Source organism: Cryptomeria japonica, chromosome 6 (assembly GCF_030272615.1).
Source record: "Cryptomeria japonica chromosome 6, Sugi_1.0, whole genome shotgun sequence".
Classification (NCBI taxonomy): domain Eukaryota; kingdom Viridiplantae; phylum Streptophyta; class Pinopsida; order Cupressales; family Cupressaceae; genus Cryptomeria; species Cryptomeria japonica.
In genome coordinates, this window is record NC_081410.1 from 556331978 (window position 1) to 556356759 (window position 24782).

General features: G+C 35.6%; 1 protein-coding gene across 1 annotated transcript; it reads right to left on the bottom strand.

The window, feature by feature from the left end:
• On the bottom strand, positions 1 to 24511 carry LOC131048177 (histone-lysine N-methyltransferase ATXR3). The gene is made up of 21 exons (XM_057982059.2): positions 24272 to 24511; positions 22073 to 24045; positions 21783 to 21845; positions 20003 to 21616; positions 19437 to 19888; positions 18708 to 19343; positions 18503 to 18609; positions 17479 to 18367; positions 17157 to 17363; positions 16994 to 17065; positions 6407 to 6517; positions 6181 to 6281; positions 3292 to 3391; positions 3110 to 3205; positions 2785 to 2949; positions 2563 to 2691; positions 2410 to 2463; positions 2068 to 2315; positions 1368 to 1476; positions 727 to 1029; positions 1 to 639 (listed from the first exon to the last, which is right to left on the bottom strand). The coding sequence occupies exons 2-21, from the start codon at positions 23964 to 23966 to the stop codon at positions 463 to 465; spliced, it is 7527 nt and encodes a 2508-aa protein (XP_057838042.2). The 5' UTR covers positions 23967 to 24045; positions 24272 to 24511; the 3' UTR covers positions 1 to 462.
• Positions 24512 to 24782: the final 271 nt, after the last annotated feature.

Below are 24782 nucleotides of genomic sequence, written 5' to 3' on the forward strand. Positions count from 1 at the left end.
TGTACAAGTGAAGAAATTTTAATCTACAAATGGATCATAACAAAATAAAATTGATGACACCTGAATTAGAAGATGTGAAGCTGTCCATTTAATAGACACTTCAGACATCTGAGTCATTCCAAGGTGCAAATGCCCTGTAACAAATCAGGAAAGGAGCTTTCTCTAAAAAACGAGAAATCTTTCTCTGCTAGAGTGTAAAGAATAATACAGAAAGGCTTGTAAAGGCAGTTGCAACCCACTTTGAATTTTCAGAAGTCCTCAATACAATAAATCAAGAAGAAAGCAGCTGTATGGGAGCAAGGTAACATTGCTACATAAGGAATATGAAGTACAAAACCTGTACAAAGAACATCTCAAGAGATACACTGTTGTTTTGAGATGATTACCGCTTCCCATAGCATATGCACACAAGAAGCTCTAGATCAATGGAATAATCATTCCAAAACAATGTGTGACTCAGTGTCAGTGATAATATGAACCCTCGAATGGACTAGACCGATTTTTCAGCCACTGCACCATCTCTTTATCTAAAGATGAGTTATTCATAACAGCATCAAACATAGGGCTGCCAAAAAGACCCCGATTAATCTTGAATTCCCAAAACTCACCCCTTGGCCATGGCTTTTGAGGTTCTCGCTCCTGTAAAGAATATACCAGAGCATTAAGTAAAATCATTTCGAAAGGAAATCTAAATTGATCAAGAAAAACATTAATACCACTACTCACCATCCTTCTTATCAGCTCTGCACGCTGTTTAGAGCCATAATCTTGGGATAATTCTTGTTTGTGGGTCTTGGCATAGCATGATGAGATTTCCGGTAGAACTAAGCAACCTCTCCGTGCTTTATTTAGGCTAGCACCAGGGTCCGAAGAAGTCTGCTTGAACCAATATATCAACTGACCTAGTGCATAGTCCTTGCTGTATGTTTTTTGCCATTCTTGAAACCCTGCTCCCAAGCTGTCTGCATACTTGGGACCCAGATCAAGGGGGCTGATATACAGAGGCGGAGATACTAAAGGGCCATAATCCTATGGCCGATAACAACAAAAAATTAACGAATATTCAGCATCAAATTACTTAACTATTGAAATGGTTTTCTTAATTCTACAGATTATCATGCAGAAGATTATATCATTTGTCAGTAAATGCATCAAGACATTCCCTCAAAATAGGCACAAAACTAAATGGTAAATAGCTTGGCTATGCTAATTTCATCATTATATTTTGCCTGCACTTTGAGGTGCTACTAAATTCTAAATCGTGCATCACAAACATGCATGTACGGTAAAGTAAATATTAATGTGGTCTTGGCCGTGCACAAATCTAATGCCCTCTTTGGGTAGAATTGATCATAACTCATACTTACAAGACTTTTAAAGAAGCATTTCGTATATGCATACAAGTGAATCAAATCTGCAGCAGCATCATGACGGCATCTACATGATGATGGCATATTTCGCAACTCATCTCTTAACCTGTAGGCCAACAACGAAAAATTAAGGCTACAGAAAAGTCCAACACTTTGTGACAATTATTTAAAATAAAAATAGTGAAGTGTATGCAGAAAAGTCCAACACTTTGTGACAATTATTTAAAATAAAAATAGTGAAGTGTATGCTACTAGCTTTTCCACAAGTTTATTAAACTATAAACATTTTTCAGTAGGCTTTTACTTGAAGATAAAGACAGGCTCTTCCATAATTCACAGATGAAACTGAGAAGTAATTCAAATAATTCTTACGACAACAAAGATTCGTGTAAACTTTTTTCTATATTCTTGGAACAACTTAGTTCACACATTAAGTACCACACCATGTCACAATATTCTTACCACAACAAAGATTCATGTAAACTTTTTTCTATATTCTTGGAACGACTTAGTTCACGCATTAAGTACCACACTATGTCACAATTATTCACAATAAAAATAGTGAATTGTATGCTCCTAGCTTTTCCATGAGTATATTAACCTTTAAAAATTGTTAAGTTGGCTTTTACTTTAAGATACAGACAGGCTCTTCCCTAATTCACAGATGAAACTGAAAAGTAATTCACATAATTCTTACCACAACAAAGATTCACGTAAACTTTTTTCTATATTCTTGGAACCACTTAGTTCACGCATATGAACCTGTTGCTTCAAGCGGTTCAACCGTTCCACATCAACATGGTTTGCCATGCATCGGAGTAACTCCTCAACCAACGAATTCTCACCCTTCCAAAGTAGTGAAACTAATTCTGTAGAATCGAGCTTTCGTAGAGGTGGAGGAGCTTTTTTCGGGTCTTGATGAATATTCCTTATTATGTACCTTGCCTGTCAGGGAAAGAAACCATAATCAGAGAGAAATGATCTACATTAAATAGGAGTCCTATAAATTTTTCCAAACAGGTTAAATCAGTTCAGTTACCTTATCAAGAGTAATAGCAAGGTTATGAAGCCTTTGATTGTAGAATCCTTCTGCCTGTCCCCAAAGACAACATACAATTTGGTCATATCAAGAAAAAATGAATCTTTTGTGAAATGGTACACTAGCTAACATTGGTATTCCTTACTTTCATACCTGAACCTCTGCCTCACCCCTCTCATCACATTCATAAGAAATCTCAAAACCAGCCTTCCTCTTTTCTTTTCTAATATGCTTTACTATTTGGTCGGGAAGCCTGCTTCTTTCAAGATTCATAAACCTCACCTGGTGTCAATGGAAGGACAAAAATAAGTATATCCATTTGGTACATAAAAACAAATCTTACTATGAAAATAAATAGCAAATAAGCCAACACACCACACGGGCTGAATATGCTATTGCCCAGCCAGGTAATCCCGACAGCAGACAAGTCCCAACACCTGCATTGCGCAAATCATTCAAGTCTTCTTGAGAAACAGAATTGGTACAAGCTTCCAGGAGCAAGTGATGCCTGTTTAATATACTGTGGCACTCCTTCAGGACCTGATGCAAGTACCAACCCACAACTGGTTTAGAGTTGCTGCCTTACTGTAACTTTTGCATGTCATCAATGATATCAAGAAACTGGAAAAGATGATGCAGCACAGCAACTAAAACTACAATGGTGTCTGCCACTGTGCCTGATTGAATTGACAAACATCACCTTTTGATAGGCCCCTGCCCCAGCAAGATTTAAGTAGCTACCTCTGCAACCATAGGTACCACACAAACACACAGATGCCTCATACTCTTCCTTGCTCTGCAATAAGTCAAATGAGTCAGTCAAAAAAAAATTGAATTCCAGCAGGCCCTTAATCAATAACTATGTCAGATATTCTAAATTACCTCTGTTAAGGAATTATAATCAAATGTGATTTCTTCCCCATACTGTATAGGTCGTAAAGTATATAGGCCTATTTGGTATTGTCCATCAACAGCAGTGACTCTGTTTCAGACAATATGAAAAAAGCAATCAACAAACAGATAAATCAATAAAAAAATATAGATGAAGCCCATGACCTAGCTTTTACATACATCTTATCTTCATTAAATAATAAAATATCATTATATGCTTTGGCTTTTGGGAGATGAAGTTCCTAAGAGATCCTAACTAGGCAACTAATTTGACTCAGAAAGCCAGTCCAAAAGCGAAAACAAATTGTGGGAAGTAAAATGGTTAAAAATTTATAGCTAGTGTTTACAAGACCCACGGATATTATCTGCAATTATGGAATTTTGCACATATATATATATTATGTGTTAAAAGTTGTATCCAATTCCTTCCATTGGACATTGGCTCCCAAAAAAGAAGAAAAATCACATGCAGGAAAAAATTCAAACTGCAAAAATTATAGCTAAGAAAAAACCAATTAAGTTGATCAGAGAAGCACATCGGCCTGTCAGAAATGAGAATAGATATAGCAATTGTTTCTTATTTCAAATAACGGAAAAACAATTGCACAATTAACAGATATGGATCACTTCTGCCTAGCTTGATTGTTCTCAGAAATGAGAGAGCTTAATTCTTAGTACTATCATGGAACCACATGCAATGTTATAATTTCTATATTCAAGCATTTGCTTTGAACCATAGAAGCATGAACCCAGTATAACTGGCCATTAACTGTGGCCTGGAATTGGGGCCCTGCCGGTTTGAACTGACCTGCTGTTTAAAACTGTAAAGTATTCTTTTTGGTCAATTATAAGCAGTAAACTGTAGTTTATTCAACAAACTGCAATTAAATGCAATTGTTTTGAATGAGCCATGGTTTTTTGGCAACCTTTTTTCCCAAATGTTAAAAACCCCAAAAGTGCATTTCTTTTAAGTATTTAGAACTTGGTTAAAAGTGGTAATTGTTTTCAAAATGGGATGTGCCATTGAGGCCCCTATGGTGACAGGGGAGCTGCCCCTGAAACCCACTGGGGTCCACCACCCCCAGATCCCCCCACCCTAGGATTTTTTTTATATGTATTCAACACCCAACCTAGTTTTACAAAGAAAATAATAAAAATTGGTTTGGACTTCATCAGATAGAAAAGCAGCATTTCTGTACTCTTTAAGACATGATGTAAAAGGTTCACCATATTTGATTGAGAATTTGATGCGCATCTAGAATTTCCGAGTGATTGGCAGAATTGAATCCATAGTTTAAAAAATCACCGACTCGTGAGTTCCTGCCACACAACTTCCTAGCCAACTTACTGGCAAGAGTAAACTTGACTTTGAATTTTTCCATATTTCTCAGCAAGGCACTTGCAAGTTTACAAAAAACAAACTCCCCCTATTGATGCAAATAAAAATTCCATGACCAGAAAAGCATCAAAACAGTCATTTTTCACACTTTTTTCTTTCAATCTCTCACGCTTACGACATGTTGACAAAAAATCATCAAAAGGTCTCTGTGGTTTTGAAGGCCTTATTTTGGACTTGGTGGCAATGGTTCTGCCTCTTGACTCCACCCCATATCTTGAAAGGAAATGTGCCAGCGAGCCCTTTACTCTGCCAGAGGCTCGGCCATATAATTCTTGGAAAAACCACCTTAAAAACAGGTCCTACTCTGGTTTTAAAAGGCAAAAACAAATTTGTTTTAGGCCCATGTTTTCCACAGAAATATTTGTAAAACTAATAATAAGCTTTTGTAATTTACATAATGATATGACACTATGATGTGCAGTGAATTTGTTTTCTATTTATAATTGAAGAAGAACTATTTAACACTTCTGTAAATTCAGATTTATGCGTGTTTTCAAGATTATCTTACAATTTATTTGTGTTTTTATGTATGCAAATTTTGCCAAGATTTTTCATGAGTCATTCAGTCCAAGTCAGATTTGGGTCGGCCAAGTTTTGCTGAGTTGCAAATTTTTAAACTATGATTGAATATTTGTTTGTTTTATGTTTTTTATCCTTCTACGCATGATATTGCAAAGAAATATCAATAGTAGTTTTCCATATTTTGAGTATAATAACATTTATTAATTTGCTATGTTCTTTTTCTCCATTTTAAACCCAAGTAGTTGAATTCCATGTACACCTTCAATTTGTCAAGTTAATGCTGTGTATTTCATAATTTCTATCTGATGGTACAACATAATTCACAAACTTGCATGAAATCTTTCAAGCCCATCAAGAGTCAGAAATAAGAACCTAATTACTAATAAGCTAGTAACCACACAGAAGAGTTTGGAAGAGACAATAATTACTACCATATAAAAAATTGGTCCCATACATATAGCTTGGCATAATGACAAAGACAAAGACCATATAGGGTTCCTGCGGGTTTGGCAAACTAGCAGAATTAAATATTTGACATAAGAAAATAAGGATTCGCCATGACTTGTGCTGTTGAGGGCATGTAAGATGGTTAAGTTGTGGGAATGTTAAATAAGCAGTCCAAGTCCATGCTGAGCCATTGAGCTTGCAGGCTTCAAGCCTTCACTAGGCCATTGAGATTGTGGGCTTGGACAGCATCAATGCTAGGGGATGAGACCAGCATTAATGCTGGGTCCAGTTAACGTCCAAACTTCACCAAACAAAAAAAGCCCACCATGATGAATATCAAGATCAAGAATGAAAGTGAGGATGTGCCAGATGAGTAGCAGTGCACTATAATTGCTGCATTTCTTATTTCTTATGTTTCTGGCAACTGTGGAAAAATACAATCAGTTCATGTATCTTACCATAATAAGTGCATATAAACTTAATAGGAAGGAAAGAAGAGGCCAGAAATTTACTTGGCTTCACAATTGGGTCGACAAGAATGACAAATGCGGCTGGCATAATTAGCTTTGTGCATTGCATCAACCACAACTAAATCATACCCTGCACCATCACTCTGCAAATTGACATTACAAACCACATAAGTTTTTCCATTTTGATATTATATATATTTCACATTTTGTGAAAAAAGCGTCCACACCATGCCACTGAACATGAAAATGCAAAATATTATCTTCTTGCCTTTGGCCTCTCTAAAACAATATTATAGAACTCAGGAGCGGGATCTTTATCCTTCTTCTGAAAAGACCTGATCCCATCCTGCTTCTCATACCATCTCCAAGCAGGATAAACCTGCAGAATGGGCAAAATATATATTAGTTATGTTTATCAATTTTGTAAAACAAAATAAAACAATTAGAAACAGTAATTTTAAAAAATAAAATACATCTGTCCATTCCGTAAATACTAAATCTATCTATTAATTAGTTTTCTGCATAGCGCACCTGTATTTTAAAACTCACTTTTATGCTTACTTAGTGTCCTATTTAAAATCAGCTTCTCAATATTAAGATTATGGATATGAACTGAATAAACTTATTTAAAATTGTTACATGTCCAACGCTTTAATTTTTGTTTTGATCAAATATTGTATCTGAATAAATTTAACATATTCATACAGATCCTATTAAAGACTTTAATACAACATGAGAACAGCACCATTACTCTGATGGTTGTTAACTGAAAAAGATATGATTAGCAGTGAAATTAGGTAAAATGACAAAAATGTAAAATAAGTATGTTAAAACAGACAGTGCATATATCAGGAGGTTTCCATAAGAGCTCTGAAGTCATCTGTTAACATGTACAAGTTACAAATACTAGTTGCTCAATTGTTGTGAAGCTACAACATCGTGAATTCCTTGTGTAGAATGAATGTGCTGAGATTTCTTCCATTATCCTATCAGAACTAGAAATTCCCATGCCTATCCAGCTACCATAATAAAATTGCAGTACTCCACTGAGGCACTTCCTCACATTTTAGTTGTCTTGGTGATGGTGACAAAAAGAATCCCCTTGCTATTCTGGGCTGCCTTAAATTTGAACATGATATCCCCAGGATATGCGTCCCCTCAGAAAGCCATTCTGGGTACATCACTTGTTCTATCACTTGGGTGTTTAGGTGTCCCCTGGACACTTCCTGGATGTCACCAAAATGCCAGAAAGGAGTGGAGCATGCAGTGGAGTATCTTTATCCCAGTTGGCATCCATCATCCATCCCAACAAAAGCTGGCTAAATTTTGAAGTAAAAGCATTAAATAAAAAAACGCATACAACATTTGGTGGTAAATTTGAATGCAACTCTCTAGAAAGTTTAATAATCTTAATTATGGAAATGAAAACTTGAAAGCTAAAAAACTCTGTATTTTTTGGTGTGTGTGTATTATTAATACACATAATAATATTTGTTGTGCCTGAAACCCATTCCCAGGTACTTGAAACCCAAAGAAACAGGGTAAAATTGTAAAAATCGGATTAGTACCAAAAGATTCATGCTACTGCAGTTATTTGCCTTCTCTCCTGTTCAATCAGTACAAGAATCTCTAATAAAATTGTTGATCTTTTACTTTAATGCTAAGTTACCGGTTCGGGTTCGAAGAACCCGGTACGCCAGAACGGCAAAATTTTGAAAAGGGGTTTGGGTTCGTTTGGGTTCGTTAGTACAAAAACATGTAAATTATATATATATGCAGCCTATAAGCATGAATTAAGATTAGCATGTCACATAGCATCATATAAACAACAAAACCAACATAAACTTGTAATCATAGCATCATGATCATACCATAACAGCATCATATACATCAAGTTTAATATCAAAATGATAAAATATTCAAGTATCATTGTTTCAACTTTCAACAATTTAAAGTTTGATCATCAAATGGATTCTCTAATGGGGGTTTGGGGCAACGCCCCCAACAGGGTCAAGGGGCAGAGCCCCTTGCGGAGTCGAGGGGCAGCGCCCCTCGCAGGGTCCCGGGGCAGCGCATTAATTTTCTGCTTTTTTAAGATGTCAGGAACAAGGCCAAAGAAGTCAAAATTCTGATCAAGGTGCATTCTCCCGTACGGGAATTGTGCTTTCTGACTTGTTCTTTCGTACAGACTTGTGCTTCTCTCTTGGTTGTACGATGCACAAAGGTGTGTGGCTTGAGACATAGGGTCATTTTAATTTTTTATGTGGTGGAATTCAAAAACAAATAAATTTTGCAAAAAAAAATCCTTTTTTGGGCTGTCAGACCCCTGGGTTCAACTTGGGTCCTCTTGGGTTCGCCCTGGTTCGAACCAGACCTGTGAACCACGAACCCTGTCCGAACCACAGGCGAACTGGACCCAAACCCTGAACCCGGACCGTACCAGACCAGTACCAGGGGTCTAGGGGGCTGAACCCGGTACGTGCCCAATGAATCTTGAACACCGAGTCTGACAAAACATTATAACTGCAAATATCCAGAGTTACAAAAGCAGTGCCATTCAGTTCTTAGTTTGATTTTATATGAGCTTACTGGATAGCAAGATCTTTGTCTCTGTTAAGCAAGATGAGTGTATCTAAACTAGTCAGACCACCTATTTTGTATCCATTTAGTTGATTAACCATTTCCCTCAAAAGGAAATTGGAGAAACGGTTGTAAATGCTTTCCTTATGTTTCAAAATATATTATATTTGTTATGACTTGTATGGATCTAATAGAAATTGTTGATGTTACCTAAAAAATTAATTTAATCATATCTTTATAGTACAATAAAGTGCAGTTTAATACAAGCAATCAGTTGATAAACATTATATGGGTCTAATAGAAATTGTTGATGTTACAAAATCAATTTAATCATATCCTTATATTGCAGTAAAGTGCAGCTTAATACACACAATCAGTTAATAGTCATTATATGGGTCTACTAGAAATTGCTAACATTACCTACAAAAGTAAGTGCAGCTTTTAATGCATGCAATCAGTTGATAATCAGCTTTAATGAGAGTGAGATGCAGCTCATACTCCACAGGGAATGGAACAAAATATACAACTGTTAGTAGAGTCAATGCACAGACACTGCATTATAAACTCATCTCCTAAAGTTTCATCCAGAGGAAATTTGTGCATTTTTGAAAACATAGAATTGAATGATGACAAAAGGGATACGCTTTGAATACACAAGCCAAACCTTAGAAATGTTTGATAAATTAATTAGTAAACAAAGTTAAGTTCAAGGAATACTTAGATGCACAATAAGCATAAAATCAATACAGCACAATTGAAAACATGTTAACATTCATATTACCTTCCAAAGGATTCATAACACAAACTTCTAACAACTTGAAGAAATCTTGAAACTAAAATGCACAATCTACGCTCCAAAAATATAATACTAATCAAAACATAATCAATTTTCTTCCCCACAAAAATGACAAAAATAAAGATATAATTCATATAAACTGACAAGAAAGCTGTCACTCCAGACAGATCTTAGTTCTTCAGTTTGAAGTTTCAAATGAAAACAGATCTTAGTTCTTGAGTTTGAAGTTTCAAATGAAAACAGATCTTAGTTCTTCAGTTTGAAGTTTCAGATGAGAACAAAATGGTCATTAATGAACATACTTTGGTGCTATTTTAAGCACTGAATAAGCTGAATTCAGGGAGATTATTTTCATGGTAGTTAATTTCTGTTTAGGCTAGTTTAAAATACATAAATGCTTAACGCTGATAAAGTTTAAACTTCATAATGTATGTGGTAATTAAGGAATTAAATGTTTCAAAATACCTAGACCCAAAAGAATTTATAACTTTTTGCATGATGACCAAATTGTCATTTGGCCCTTCGGTCCCACATACATCAAATAAAATACAGATTATGTATGCAATTAGAAGTGTAATAAAAATAAAATTCAATTCATGCGATACCTATTCTCTGTTCTCTTTTCTTGTTATTGTAATAAATCTGTATTTGTTCTTTTTTTCTCCTTTTTCAGTAAACATATTATTTTTCTCATCCTTCAACAAATATGGGTTCTTTTTCTCCTCCTTCCATAAATGTGTTCTCTTCTCCTTTCATAATATGTTTTTTTCTTCTCTATTATTCTATGTATGTTATTTTTCTCTATTATTCTATTAAATTATTTACCAAAAAAAATTATGAATTTTGATTTTTATGGTGTATTCTTCACAGGGATTATTGTGGCTATGGAGAGAAAAAAATTGAAGACCTGGAGTGATATCCACATGAATGGTAGTCGATCATAATATATGGATAAGGACAGAAGTTGTGCACAGTTAAAGAGGACTGCAACCTGCTGGAATTAGATTTAATTTAGCCTCCAAAATGGATAGATGCTATTGTGAACGATGTTTCTTTTTCAATGCATTGTTTTTCAATGAAAAATTTCGATATTGGAATAAATGTGCATAATCTGTAAGATATTGATGGTTAATTTTGCAGATTTATTTCACAGCCAATCACATAGGTTGCTATCTCATAGGAAGCAACAATACTAACAAACAAAAATTGTTCTTCTCTACAGTATTCACAAATTTTTGTATCACCCTTTGAGGATACAAGGGATTATACAACAAGAAGACTATGGCATCCACTGCCATACTTAGTTGCTAGTGGATTGTGAACAAAGCAAATCAAGAAGGGACCATTTTTATTATCTTTATTGCCAGGTGACACGTCTCTGACCCCCTGGGATACTTCTCAGAGACAGAGAGTGAGAGGCATCTCCAGTACCAGAGACCTTGCCTGAGACATCTCTAGTCACAGGAGAGTTTCAGCTGCGGTCTCCCTAAGACTCCCACAATCTCCGATACAAAGGAATAGTCTCCCACACAAATAAAACAAAAAAAAAACCTTAAACTTAAAAGTTAAACGTACTGGAGAGCTGGAAAGTAAACACACCTCAAAAGGGAAAACAGGAGCCAACACAAGCCAACAAGACCACAAGTATTTGCCATTATGCATTCCAATGAAAATTTCGAAAGATATTCTTATTTTCTATATTTTTGCTGCTGTTCTTTTAATTCCTTTATGCAGTCTTTGCAGTACACACAATGGGGGTGAATTCTACTAGATCCTTGGGAGTTGGGAATTTGGTTGTGATAATACATTTTCTTTCTTCATTCTTCTGTCTCTATAGAGGAGAGGGACCAGTAGTCGCGAGGGCTAACTTTGTCAACATGTAGCCGTCACATGGAATATCATGAGACCTTTATTTTGTTTTAGAAATGAGACCTTTATTTTGTTTTAGAAATGTAAAATGGACACTTAACTATCTACAACTAAGGTTTGGAGGCATAACTCATCATGCAACTTGTCAAAATAACACATCTAGTGTGAAATGTCCAAAAAATGACTTTTTAAATATTCGACCAAAACTTAATCTAAAAATTCCTAGTAGTTGAATAAAAAAATATCATCTGTAATTAGTATAATATCGTAGTTTTATGTAAAATATAACTTATATGCAACTTAAATGGACCAAATACCTATTAGTAATCATAAACGTGTGTTATCTCTAACTTTTATATCCAACACCAAAAGACCAATAGTTGAACACAAAAAAATTATTTGTTGTAATAAAAACAGCATATTATTATATAAAATACAACTTATGTTGAACACAAAAGGACCAATTGTTGAACACTAAAACCATTGGACAATCCCTCCCATGGAAAAAAACAAGGTATTTATTGTGTTCACCTTTTATATTTGTGATAAGACAAATTATTAATATGAAATACTCCAATGCATATGCATTGCTACCCCAATAGTTGTACACATAAGAATAATATTTTTTCACTATGATAAGAGTACTAGTTTAAGTGAGCATCTTATTTTATAAATGACACACTTATAGTGGATAGCTATAATATTTTATTTGAAACAAAAATTTATTTCACTTGTTAATGAATGCATTTATGCCTTTTTTATATAATATTTATAGGTTATCTTATGTTCAAGTATTGGTCCATTTTGACCGACATTTGGTAATTTTTATATTTAAATGTGGATTATTTATTTACAATATATAGAATAAATATGTGGCAAGACTGGATATTATAAGCACAAGTGGGTGTACAACTATTGGACTGTGTACAACTACTGGCCCCTCTCCCCTATTCATATTCTCAAATATATAATCACACAGAATAGCAGAAACATTTGCAGTGTTGAAAGATTCAAATTGTTGGTTTGGGCCCTTGCCTTCAATTTTCTTATACACTTTGTCGAATTTGATTGATTCCTATGAAGTTTCCTTTGCTTTGAATGAATGTTTTGGTTCTAGATAAACTCTTTGCTCATTTTATCCTACAGGTCTGGATTGTTGTTGAGTGTTTTGTACTTCCATTTTCTCCTGAATGTTTTTTATTGCCTATTTAGTATTTGAACATACCCTTGCTTGAGGATTTGAGGTGTTGAAAATTCAATGTCATGATATTTCCTATAAATTATTAAATATGTATGAAAAAAATTGGCATCTCCAAGTACCCCCATCGCCTATTTTCAAAAATAGATGTACCAATACCGATACCAGTCTCTCTTACCAGTACCAGTACTGGTCTCCTGGCAACCTAGGTTCTTATATTGCATTTGAAAACAAAATGGCTATTGATGCCCATTTCTAGACACTTCTTTTATGGAATCCACACCTTACAAAATTTTAGTTCTTTCCCATGTCTTAAATGATTAAATATTAATAACAATGTTTTTCACAGATTTTTAATGTTGTTCAACTTGGTTTCATATAGTCTAGATGAGGATCTACTCAAGTTTCATATCTCCTGTTGTAAGCTTTTATGCTGTAAAAGCAAAACTTAGGGCAGGAGTATACAAACCCAAATAATCTACTAATGTGCTATGTTACTGCTTGCATTTAACATTGACTAAGACAATTATATCCAATTAATAATGTGGATTAATGACACCTATCTTGATGTTCAGTTGCTTACATGTTACAATTTCTTTCACATTCACACATCACAATACTCACATATCCCAATTGACCACCAATTTTTTATCAAGTAGGTTTAAACATATGATGCAAAATCTAAATTTTCCCAATCATTAGTGCAATGAATCTAGCAATACAGCAACAAATATTGAAGTCTTTGCATAATGTTGGTAAATATTTGCAGTGAATGGAAACTTCAAATTTGGTAGCCAAGGAACAAGGATCACTGTTTTCAACAACTAACTTAGAAGATTATCGAATAAACACTTCTGTACACTATAGCAGATTTACAAAATAGAAAATTCAAGTAGTAATGCTAAGCATATGATGCTTTGTGCTGTACATTATAGAGTACAGAAAACAAAGTATTTATCCTTGAAAACATTTAGTCTCAAGCTATGCCTAAAATGCTTAGAGAAGTTATTTCAAGCACAATACGATTTATGATTCAGCCAATGTTACATTATTCCATTATACCCAGTAGAATGCTTATTTATCTTATACAAAAGAACTTTGTCAGAATCTTAAAAGGCTACTAATATAGTTTTTTTGGCACTAATATTAATCAAAAGTCTAATATTACCATTTTAAAACATTAGTTTTGTTGATTTAGTGTGTTGATTATCAACATTTATCATAAATAATTTACTTTGATTTATATATCCAGTCTAATATATTTTTTGCAAAATTTACCCAGGTAATACTGCATATGTTGTTTAAACATCAACAGGTCAGATCTTACTCCACCCATCATCAGAGACAAGCTTACCCATCATCAGAGACAAGCTTGAAGCTAGACTTTTTAAAGTCTGCTCATAACAGAATGCCCATATTTTGTCAGCATCATTGCACTACTTGTAATCACAACTAATTAAAAAGAAATAAATAAATATAACATTATTTTTACATATTGATTTCATCATCATAAAATAGGGTCAAAACATTATTAAAAAAATTTATATTAAAACTAGTGTAAGGGAAGATATTTTTTAAAATTTTATTTAATAAATAGAAGGAAAATTTATATTAAAACTAATGTAAGGAAAGATATGTTTTTAAATTTTATTTAATATATAGAAGGGTTGAGTGCAGTTCATGGAAGAATCATTGGGATACTGACTTGACAAAATTGTATGTAATCTAATCCTATTCCAAGAGGTTGCACATCAAAAGAAGACCAAAACAATTTTTGAACGTGATGTGACTATCTTTTAAACATATTGGTAAATTTAACATAACATTGAGTTTAAAACAGATTTTATCAATGATACAAAAAAATGTTAAAGAGAAATTCAATTAGAAATTAATAATTCATAAATCAGAATTATACAAACAAACAATTGATCTTTCTTAAAGTCAGAAAAGCAGAAATGTGTAAAAAAAGCAATTGATCACGAGCATATGTGAAACACCCAATTTGGAGATTTTTTCCTCCAAAGAATCACAGTTTTTTTTATGAAATAACGGGTGATGTTTTTTCCAAATAATCATGAAGATATTACAATCTAAAACACCCAGATTGCATGTAATCACAAGTCAATCATTCCTTTGCTGTTTTTGACCAATTTTACTTCTGCAGCTTATTTTCTGGACCTAATATGGTTTTCAACACATTTTACAATAGGTTTGACACTTTCAAAATATGAGAATTTATTTTCCAAGCTGCACCCGTAACAAAGAAATAGTCCAGTCAAAACTCCAGATAATCTTAAGGATTTACTTGAAAGAGAACAATCAATAATTATTTTTGGGTTTAGAAAAAAAAATCTTTCTTGTTGGCTATTTGCTTTTGCCTAACTGTGCTCATATATTACAGTTCCAATGCCGTGTTTTCAGTAGTTTTCAACTGATGTAAAATGATTTGCCTAACTATGTTTATCTATTTTAATTCCAATGCATTTTACTAGTTTTCTTCAAAATGTAATATGATGATGAGTTTTACACAGTTGTACATGATCATTAAAGAGAAATAACAATTTTATTAATCCCACATTCTATACATTTAGATTAACTCATGCTGTAATGGGGGATCACTTGTCAGATGCAGTAATTCTCATTTCAAACAACCCCTTTTTAAATGTTTCGATGTTGGTCCCTCTACAGAAAATGGATATGTGTGACTGTTTTTAACATTAAACCCTCTACTGAACATGTGTGGCAAGTATTACATGAAAGGAATATGAATCAGTTTCTATGCTCATATCACTGAATTAGCAATTGTTTAACATTGTACATCCTCAACACTATATGAAAAAATCAGGTAAGTACCAAAAAGACCAGCAAATTGACCTTGGCAAGATCAATCCAGGTTCTGAATGGATTGAAAGTGATGATGTCCTTCAAGATCCTGATGATTTTGATATCCTAAGGGAGGTCAACAATGCAGTTGAAGGGCTTAGAAGAGGCCCTGACCTAGGAGTTTCATCATCAGGACCTCCAGCCCTTTAGTGCAGTTCTCTTTGTAGCGGCAAATTATCGCCTACATCTGATTTTTTGGAACTTTGTACTTAGTTTGTAGCTTGACTTTGTACAAAGCAGATTGTAATTGAAATTGAGAACTATTAGCATCTACTATTTAGTTATTATTTATGCACTATGCAGTATGTATTGTGCAATAAAATGTAATCAATGATTTGAACATAAAATCTATATTCCACAATTAATGGACTAAACTCTCATTTTTATTTGCTCTCTATATTTATATGCTAATAAAATGCCTTTAAATTTGAAAAAAGTAGGCCTCTCTCTTTCTTTCTTTTTTTCGTTTTTCTCCATTTTTTGAAAATCTGATTTTTCGCAATTAAATCCCAAATTTTTGGAAAATTCTTAACCTTCTGGTTTGCGGATTTTTCTCAAACAAATCTTGCTGCTATGCCCTTTCTAGTTTCTACTGATCAAACGACACCTGAAAATAGTGATAGGAGACAAATAATAAATAATTATTTTCTACAATTTATCCAAATATACCAATTTCCCTGAGCGTGACTACTACTTAAATTCAATTGAGTTTAAGCCACTGGTCTTTACAGTTTTGCAAACATCTCTTATACACGTGTCCAAGCATGCAGCTGTGCATATAACTTCTTAAATGCACATTAAAATTTTCACATGTAAATATCTCCAGACCTTGCATACACACCACACCAGTCACAAATACAACATGTATTTGAAGCGTCCAATTGAATATGGCAATGCCAGGAAACTTGAGCAAGTATCACCTAGCATAGGCAGTGCAATTTAAGCAAGTATTTGCTGGTCAATATTTTTGAAAGCAATGGCAAGAAAGAAGAAAAGTTGATCAATGTCCCTTGCAATTTAGCTATGAGGTTGGATAGATCCTTGTCATTTCTATATTCTGCTTGAGCCTGTGAGATCTGTTGGGTATTAAAGAAGACAATACTCAATAGACTACAGCAAGCACTCTCATTTCTTAAGAAATGCTGTGCAGTACAAAGCTAAGTTTTCCTTGATAAAAAGCCAGCTGGTGATCAAACACTAAACTGTGATTATCTGTACAGTACCAACTTCTTTCTTGTGTTAAACTTTTGCTTAACATGCAAAAACAAATACATTTTCGGCTGCTTTGCATTTAAGGGCATAATTAGTATTAAAATTTGTATTGAAGTACAATTTTGACACAGCTTAAACAAAAGTAAGTCAAAAGGGGCAACTTTGTCACTAAGAATTTTTAATAGATGAATTTTTAATCTCTGTACCGATGTTGGCTTTCAGTCTTCATACTATCAAAAAATAGTAGTCTCTGGACAAAGAAGTATGATTACAAAAAACAAAAAAGACACTAAAGCAACTATCACAATATACATTACCTCACCCAAGAACTCTACAACAAAGTCATCTTTCTCAAAGCCGCCCTCCTTGTTGCAAACAACTCCAAGCCCCTGTGAGAAATAATATTGGTATCAAATCCTTGAAATTGATTAACACTGGGAAGATAATTTTACATCAGCATAAAGAAGTTAATTCATATACCTTCCTATAAGCAACATATTTCTCAGTTGACTCACGACTTTGCATGGTCTTCAAAAGACCTTGAAAAAATGTCTGTTTGTGGACATCATCACATTTTTCAGCCTGCACTATCATCCTCTGAACAACATCTTGTACAGGATATTCCATGGGTGTCTTACCAGTGCCTGTGTAATCTCTGACACTTTCATTTAAAACCCGAAGAAGCACCTGTAGATTTTTTTCCCAAGTTATTAGTTCCAAATAAAATTGAGAGTTTGTTAAGATAAGAAGCAATGTAATTAAACAAAAAAAAAGCACCAATGGGGCTCTGCAATATACATACTTCTTCAATAATGGTGTGCCGTTCATCAAAGGTAAACTCTCCTTTTGGCATTGTATCAAAAATGAGGTTATGCGTGTATGGATCAATACCATAAACTTCCTGCTCCAAAACCTCAACTCCAAGTTGTTTCCTTGGTCTAAATTCCTTCAATTCTGGAATATCAAGATGTGCATAATTGTTATCTCTGTTGTCTTGAGCTGCCTTAAGCTTCTTCTCATAATCATCAGGTAAACAAACCTTCATTTTTCGGTGTACTTCGGCTTCATCTGTCACTATAACATACTCATCAATAACCTCATACTTTCTGGTGACAGGTGGAACTAGACTGTCTGTAGTCATTTTAGCCCCCCACTCACGTACACTAATCTCCAACTCATCTTCTAATGCATACTTTTGTTCATAAAAGCCTCCATATTCACCTTCAGAGTCATATTTCATATCCAAATCTGAATCGTCAATATCATTCTTGTCATCTTTTTCTAGAAATTCCTCTTCCAGAAAGCCTGAACTTTCTGATGTTTCAGTCTCTGAATCTGACCAGTGTCTCTTCTTTTGTTTTGAAATCCTCCTTTCACGGTCTGACATATCTTCCTCAATGAAGTCACTACAATCACTATTAGACATGCCTCTCCTCCGCTTACTTCTTTTTGCAGCCATTGCCATGCCCCTCCCATATCTCTTCTTTACATTTGAACTTGTATACAAGTTACTCTGAGATTTGTCCTTGCCCAACCTTGGCATCATCTCATTCCCATTTGTAGACTTGTGATGCTGTGTACCACCAGAAAAAACTTTTATAAACTTATGTTTAAGGTTTTTGATGTGACGATGAGCTGCTTTGAATATCTCCTCTGCTGCAACATGTTCTTGAGAACCTTTCTTGTGCTCCCTGTTAACAGCCAACAAACACAGAGCACACATGAGACAACAATAACCAAACACTGCAACTCCCATCACAATCATTAATTCCATTTTCTACAATAAAAAATTGATTAAATGAGCACCAAATGCAAAGAATCCATACTGGAATGCTTTTCTGCAGAGAAGAAATACATCATTCTCAAAGGAAAATATGCCCTGCATATGTCCACTGTAGCCACCAGATTTTATTCTTTGCTCAATCTTCAATGCCTGAAACACTCCAGAAAGAAAACTTAGTAAAACTGCTGCATGAAGGTTCTTCACAATTTTGAATTGAATAGTAATGATTAAACAGACCACAAACATACCCGTTGCAGAAAGTAATTGTTTGTGTTCACACCCAATATGTCCTTCAGTGTAGCAGATAGATGTCTCTCGATCATCTTATCACCTCCAACCGAATACCCAGTAGAAGACCTCCCCAAAGATTCTCCCTTGAAACTGCCATCTTCCATCTGGATTTTTGCAGATTTCCCGTTGCTATTTAGTTTGAAGCGCTTAGCTAAGTGTGTACGCTGGCGGACAGGACTTACTGTGATCTTACTATCAACATGCAAATCATCCACATCCATAGGTTCTTCTTGATCTGCTTCCAATGGTGGTATAACCATATCTCTTCCTGCAGAATCATCGGATGTATGGATATCCAGAGCCCTAGAAGATCTGCATGATCCATAAAATTTGTCATTTATTTGTTTCAGGCTTTTAACTTTGCAGTGTGTCTCTTCACTTTGATCACCACTACTGCTAGGACCTGGAACATGAGATCTTTGCCATTTCACATTAGAAAACATTCGAGCAACATCTCTGAATTGATTACATCCAGTTATGTCAATGGAAACAATGGATGAGCAACCATTAAGAAAATTGGCCAGAGCATCAGCACTCAAGTTTGTGCAGCTTTTGAGTATGAGATGTTTGATCTTTCCCTCTCTGTAGCTCCCCTGCAAGAAAAAAGAGGTTCTGAAGTTAAGCCCTTTAAAGAACTTCAGAATAATTGAGAGCTCAAACATAAATATTTGACAGAGACCACCTACCATAATTGATTGAAACACCACATCACTGCAGATGGCACCCAAATAAGAAAAGTCAATCCGTCTGGTCTTTGACTTCATAGTTCGAATAACAGTGTTCCAACGTTTGCATGTAGCAGCAGAGGAGGAAATTGATTTTAAGTCATCTCCAAGGAAATGGAAAACCCTCTCAAGTATTCGACGGTCCATCATACTCCCATGCACATTAGTTTGTGTATTGCTAATGTCTTCAAAATGACTAGTTGCTTCCTGATCCAAATCTCCACATGATTTATCAACATCAAAATCTTCCTGCAACTCACTTCTGGCAACATTTCTCTTGTCACTTTCTTGAATAACTTGCAACCGACGCCTTTTGCAAGTATCCTGATTTTTACCATGACTGTGACTATCGGCCAATTCAATTTCAAATCTGCTATGGCTGCTAACTTTTTCAGATTCCAACAAATATAAGCCTGAATGAGAATAAGATAAAGAAGATTAAATTCAGAATTGGAAAAAGATAGAACAATAATTCAAGAAGTTTGTGCAATGCTCAAGCCAAAAAGTAAAAAAAAATAGTATTGCACCTGAACGTGAAAAATTGTGACTATTGTTATGTTGAGAAGTACTTGTGCTTTTATTCCTATCCAGCTTTCCTTCTGAGTTATGCAAGTTGAAACCATTGTCCTTATTACCTAAGCTATCAATCACTGATGAATGTCGTGATATTGAAATGCTTGAAGTGCGTTCATCCTTGGAATTTTTTGATTGTTTTGGGTTTAACCAGGCATCCAACACTTCCCCAATAGCTGCTGCAAAGTCCCTACTTCTGTAAGACTTCATAACATGTTCATGCAACTTGCCTCGTGCATATCCCACAAACTGGGGATAAAGGGCATGAAAATTGTTTGGTGTGCAATCTTGAAGCTCATGTTGCTCTGGATCTTTGCAAGCTGGACTGGCTGTTCCAGGAGGGTGGCATGGGGAATCTACAACTATGGCCTTCTCCAGAGAATTTAAATTTGCAGAAAACTCATGGGAAATTGGAACCCATGTATCATCACTTTTCCTGTAAGCACTGCTATTTTTCTGAAGGATGCCATCAGAAACATGCATCTGAAGCTGTGCATATGTTAATGGACCCTTTTCATGGCCAGCACCATCACGATAAAACCATTCTCCCTCATCTAATTTTAGATCGTTCACAGTTTTAACATATGCCGAAGAAATTACTTCACTCGCCTGAGTTACTTCAGCTTCTGGTGCCTGCCGCAGACCAGATACATGAACCCTAGAAGGGGACACCCTAGCATCCTCTGCAGGCATGCTACAATGCAATTGCTGGTGTGGAATCCGTTCAGCCTTCACAAAATTTTGTTCCATGTATTGATTATTAGCAGATAATTCCCATGCTGAAGGACCAGACTCTTTAAAAATTGCAGTATTTCTCTTCAGTACAGATTTCATTTCACACTGAAAGGAAGATGTGGCTTTGCCAATATTTGGAACTTTTGTAGCTGATGACACGTGCTGATTTAATTTGTTTCCTATAAGAATCTTACTTAAATCCCCATTGTTTGTCCTTACAGTTTTCAACACATCATGTCCACAATGAGATGTCACAGTTCCCCTTGGTGTTGAAATTTGAGAACCAGGAGTACAAACTTGGTACTTTGATGTAGCAGCGTGTGCTTTTGGGGTTGCGATTGATCCCTGACCTGATTGCAAGTGAATTTCGAGTGCAACATCTGTCTTCTGGAATGGATCAATCTTCTCTTCTTGCCACTGATAAGCCCAACGAGGCACCTCTAGCCTTTTACCTTGTGTAGCATAAGAAGAAGCTTCTTTTAGGAACCTGCGTGGATCCATCACTCTTTCAGACTTCAATATATGACAGAGTGGGACCCCGTCATTAAGAACTTTTTTCCTCAAAAGCCTGTCACAACCACCTACATTTTCACCAGTTCGTTTCCAGTCACCACCTTTAGATGGCCATCTGCCAGAAAAATGAGAATAGCCTTCACCCCGTATGCCTGTGCCAGTAGAAACATCTTTATCATAGTCCAAATCTTTTTTCAATGTTGCACCTAATGTTGTTGCTATCTTGGAAACATTAGAATCATTTTCAGACCCTCTACCAAGCTCTGCATCTCTCCACCGATTGCAGTATTTATCATAGCCATCTTTGAGACCTGGAGACCCTGTAAAGACAAGCAACACATTCAACTCTTCTCCCAATGATAATTAGTTAATTACCCTTTCAAACTACTAAAAATTCATGGAGTAGCTTATAGACCACAAAATGTTAACAGGAACCTTAGAGGTTCCCAGGACTGAGATAGAAGCATAGTAATTATTGAACAGCACCTTCACATTCTGCATTGTGTTCCAAACTGTGATTCACATGTCGTGCTGCATGGCGCAGAGCTTCTGCAAAAACCAATATTTTTAAGACCTCAACAAATGCTACACAAATATGAAAAAGGAAATGGCGAATGCTTAGAAAAAACAAAGAAGCAAAATGGCTTGCGGACGAAATCAAACTAATAACATCATTCTAGGCTACAAATTCTCATAACCAAGAATACGCAAATAATTTACTTGTGAAAACCCAACTCTATTCCAGTCATGATAAAAGGCAACAATTGAAGCAATACCTGAAACAATCTCATTCTCTCTGCCAGGGATGAGAGGAAATCCTTGCATCAGTTTTTCTATCCTTTCATCAATGTGAAAGTCCTCAAACCATACATTTGTGTTACTATCCTGCGGAGCTGAATGTATGCTGTCGCAATTTGGCATTCCCTGTACATTTTTTGAGTTGTTTGCCTCCACTCCAGTTTTATTACTTGGAATTTCAGTGACAGGATCGCTCTGAGTCTGTGGAGAACACTTTGATGTTATAAGTGATAGCTTTCCGAGAGGCATAGGAGATGCAGCATTTTCTAGTGTTACCCATTCATCACTTCCTTCTCGCTTGATTAAGTGATCAGACTGCAGCTGTCCATCGTCTACTAGCATTCTCAGATCCGCAAGTTTTAAGGGACCTTGTTCTATTCCAAGGTGATCAATATAAACCCAGCCTCGACATATTGATTCTTCATGTTTGGGAGGTTCTGACAAAGCACTTTGTTCACTCAAGTGTGTATTGTTGCCTTCACTTCGTACTTCATCATGTAATCTTACAGAACGATCAGATGCAGGAGTTTGAGCAGGCGATGCACTCAATTGGGCTTCCACATCCTTGGAGGACCTTGAATCCTTTACGAGGCTGGAGTATGCTGACCTCCCATGATTCCCCCATGACGTTGAATTCCATCCCTTCCCATCATCCAAAACTTGATCCCAGCCACTGTGAGATTGTCTGCTATCAGAATGTCTGTTATCATCCAAAACTCGATCACTCCAGCTGCTGTGAGATTGCCTTCCATCAGATTGCCTGTTTTCATCCAAATTTCTCTCGCCCCAGCCACTGTGAGATTGCCTGACATCAGACAGCCTACCATCATCCCCTCGATCCCAGCCACTATGAGATTGTCTATAGTTCGAATGTCGACGACTCTCCCTCCATTCAACTTCCCTGCGATGATACTTCCTATCATCATAGACCTGACTGCTATTGTATCTGTTATAATACTTATCTGCACTGCTCTTCTTGTAACCATTCCTTTCTTCATATTGGCATCTCCTACTCTCATATGAGCTCCGCTCACAGTAACCACCCTTATCTGCACTTCCAGACCGCCTACTAGAATACCTTTCATGTACAATTCTCGAAGCAGAAAATTCAAAATGCCTTGAATGCCTGTCATAATGACTTCTCGAAGAGGAATTTGACTTACAATGCCCAGGATACCTATCAACTGAATATCTCTCACTTGAATTTTTACAGGAAGATGACTCAAAATGCCCTGAACGTGAATGCAAATCATCTGAAACAACCCCTCTCCTACTCTTCAATCGAACATCCAACCCACAAAGCTTCTCACCATGATGATTAAGTTCTCTTCCAACATTGTCCTGGCCCAATCCCAATTCAACTTCCTTATGCCTTTCATCATGCCTCCGCAATCCCACTCCTACACCATTTTCCCTAATCCTAGAATCCCAACCATTGCTTTCCTGTGTAACATCCCACCTCGAAGATCGCTTCGGCCTATCTAAATGCTCAACAGCAACAACTTCTTCAGAATAACTAGTACTAGCAGTATTCACAGTAGAACCAACAATAACATCACTACTATTACTCTTTCCAAACTCTACAACGTGAATTTTAGCTCTACTACTCCCCACAACATCATTATTATTAGCATTTTCACAATGAAATTCACCACTACTACTCCCTTCCTTCTTGTTCCGCTGCAAGTTACCCGCAACCTGTTGATCATCATCTAGTAGCTGCCCGGAATTCTGACTTTTTTCAAATCCGTGGTTCCCACAAAAGGGCTCGGAGGAGTTAAAATGCTCCATAAAATTCTGTGATGCCGCCACGCAAGCAACTCCTCCATCTCCCATGGAAAGCATCCAACTTTTCCAAAAAAAAAAACACATATAAATTAAATCAACCTACTTCAGGGCTATCAATACTCATATTGTATCAGAATTCAATACTTCAGCCCAGGATTTCGATCTGCAAAACCAACACCACAACAAAAATCAAAATTAAAAAATATAAAAAAAAGAATACACTCACAAAACATTAGAACCAAAAATACCAACAACAAATTGAACGTAGCGCCAAAAAAAGTTTAGGGTTTGAATTGACAGAAAACAAAATTAGGGTTTGGCCGGTTGAGTTAGCCAACAGAAGAACGTAAAGAATTAAAGGTAATGGGAGCATGAATACTTCATATTACCTGATCTAGGGTTTCGAAACCGCGATCTCCGGACGATTTTGACGCAGCAGCCAAGACTACTACAAGAACAAGATATATATATATATATATTCAATGTGTATATCCTCCCCTCCGCGTGCGGATTCTTCTGCTTCGTGTTCTTCTTCTTGAGCTATTACGTTGCCTTTCTCTTGTCTGCAAAGGCGAAGAAGGCATCCTTTCCTCGTTTCGGGACTTCTCTTCTCTATTGGAAAAATCTAGTGATTTTATCACCTGTATATATATTTTATATTAAGATTTGGAAGAAGGGTTACGATGGATTACTATTAATAATAAATTTTCCTTTTTATATGGGCAGTGTGTATTAAAGAAAGAAATTGCTTTGTCCAAGATACCTATTGGGTTTTTTGGTTTGTTTTTTTTTTTTTAATATAAGTGTGTGTTGTGATAAAGAATTTATAGTTCTCAACATTTTGAATAAATTTCTTCAATGATTAATGACCAAATGGTATAGAAAGAGCAATGAAGTTTT

Coding starts and splice junctions, on each gene's coding strand:
- LOC131048177 (XM_057982059.2), bottom strand. CDS start 23,966: ATGTGTTTTTTTTTTTGGAAAAGTTGGATGCTTTCCATGGGAGATGGA. Junction 1,477..2,067: donor TTACGTGAATCTTTGTTGTG/GTAAGAATTATG, acceptor GTTGGCCTACAG/GTTAAGAGATGAGTTGCGAA. Junction 640..726: donor CAGAGCTGATAAGAAGGATG/GTGAGTAGTGGT, acceptor TATTCTTTACAG/GAGCGAGAACCTCAAAAGCC.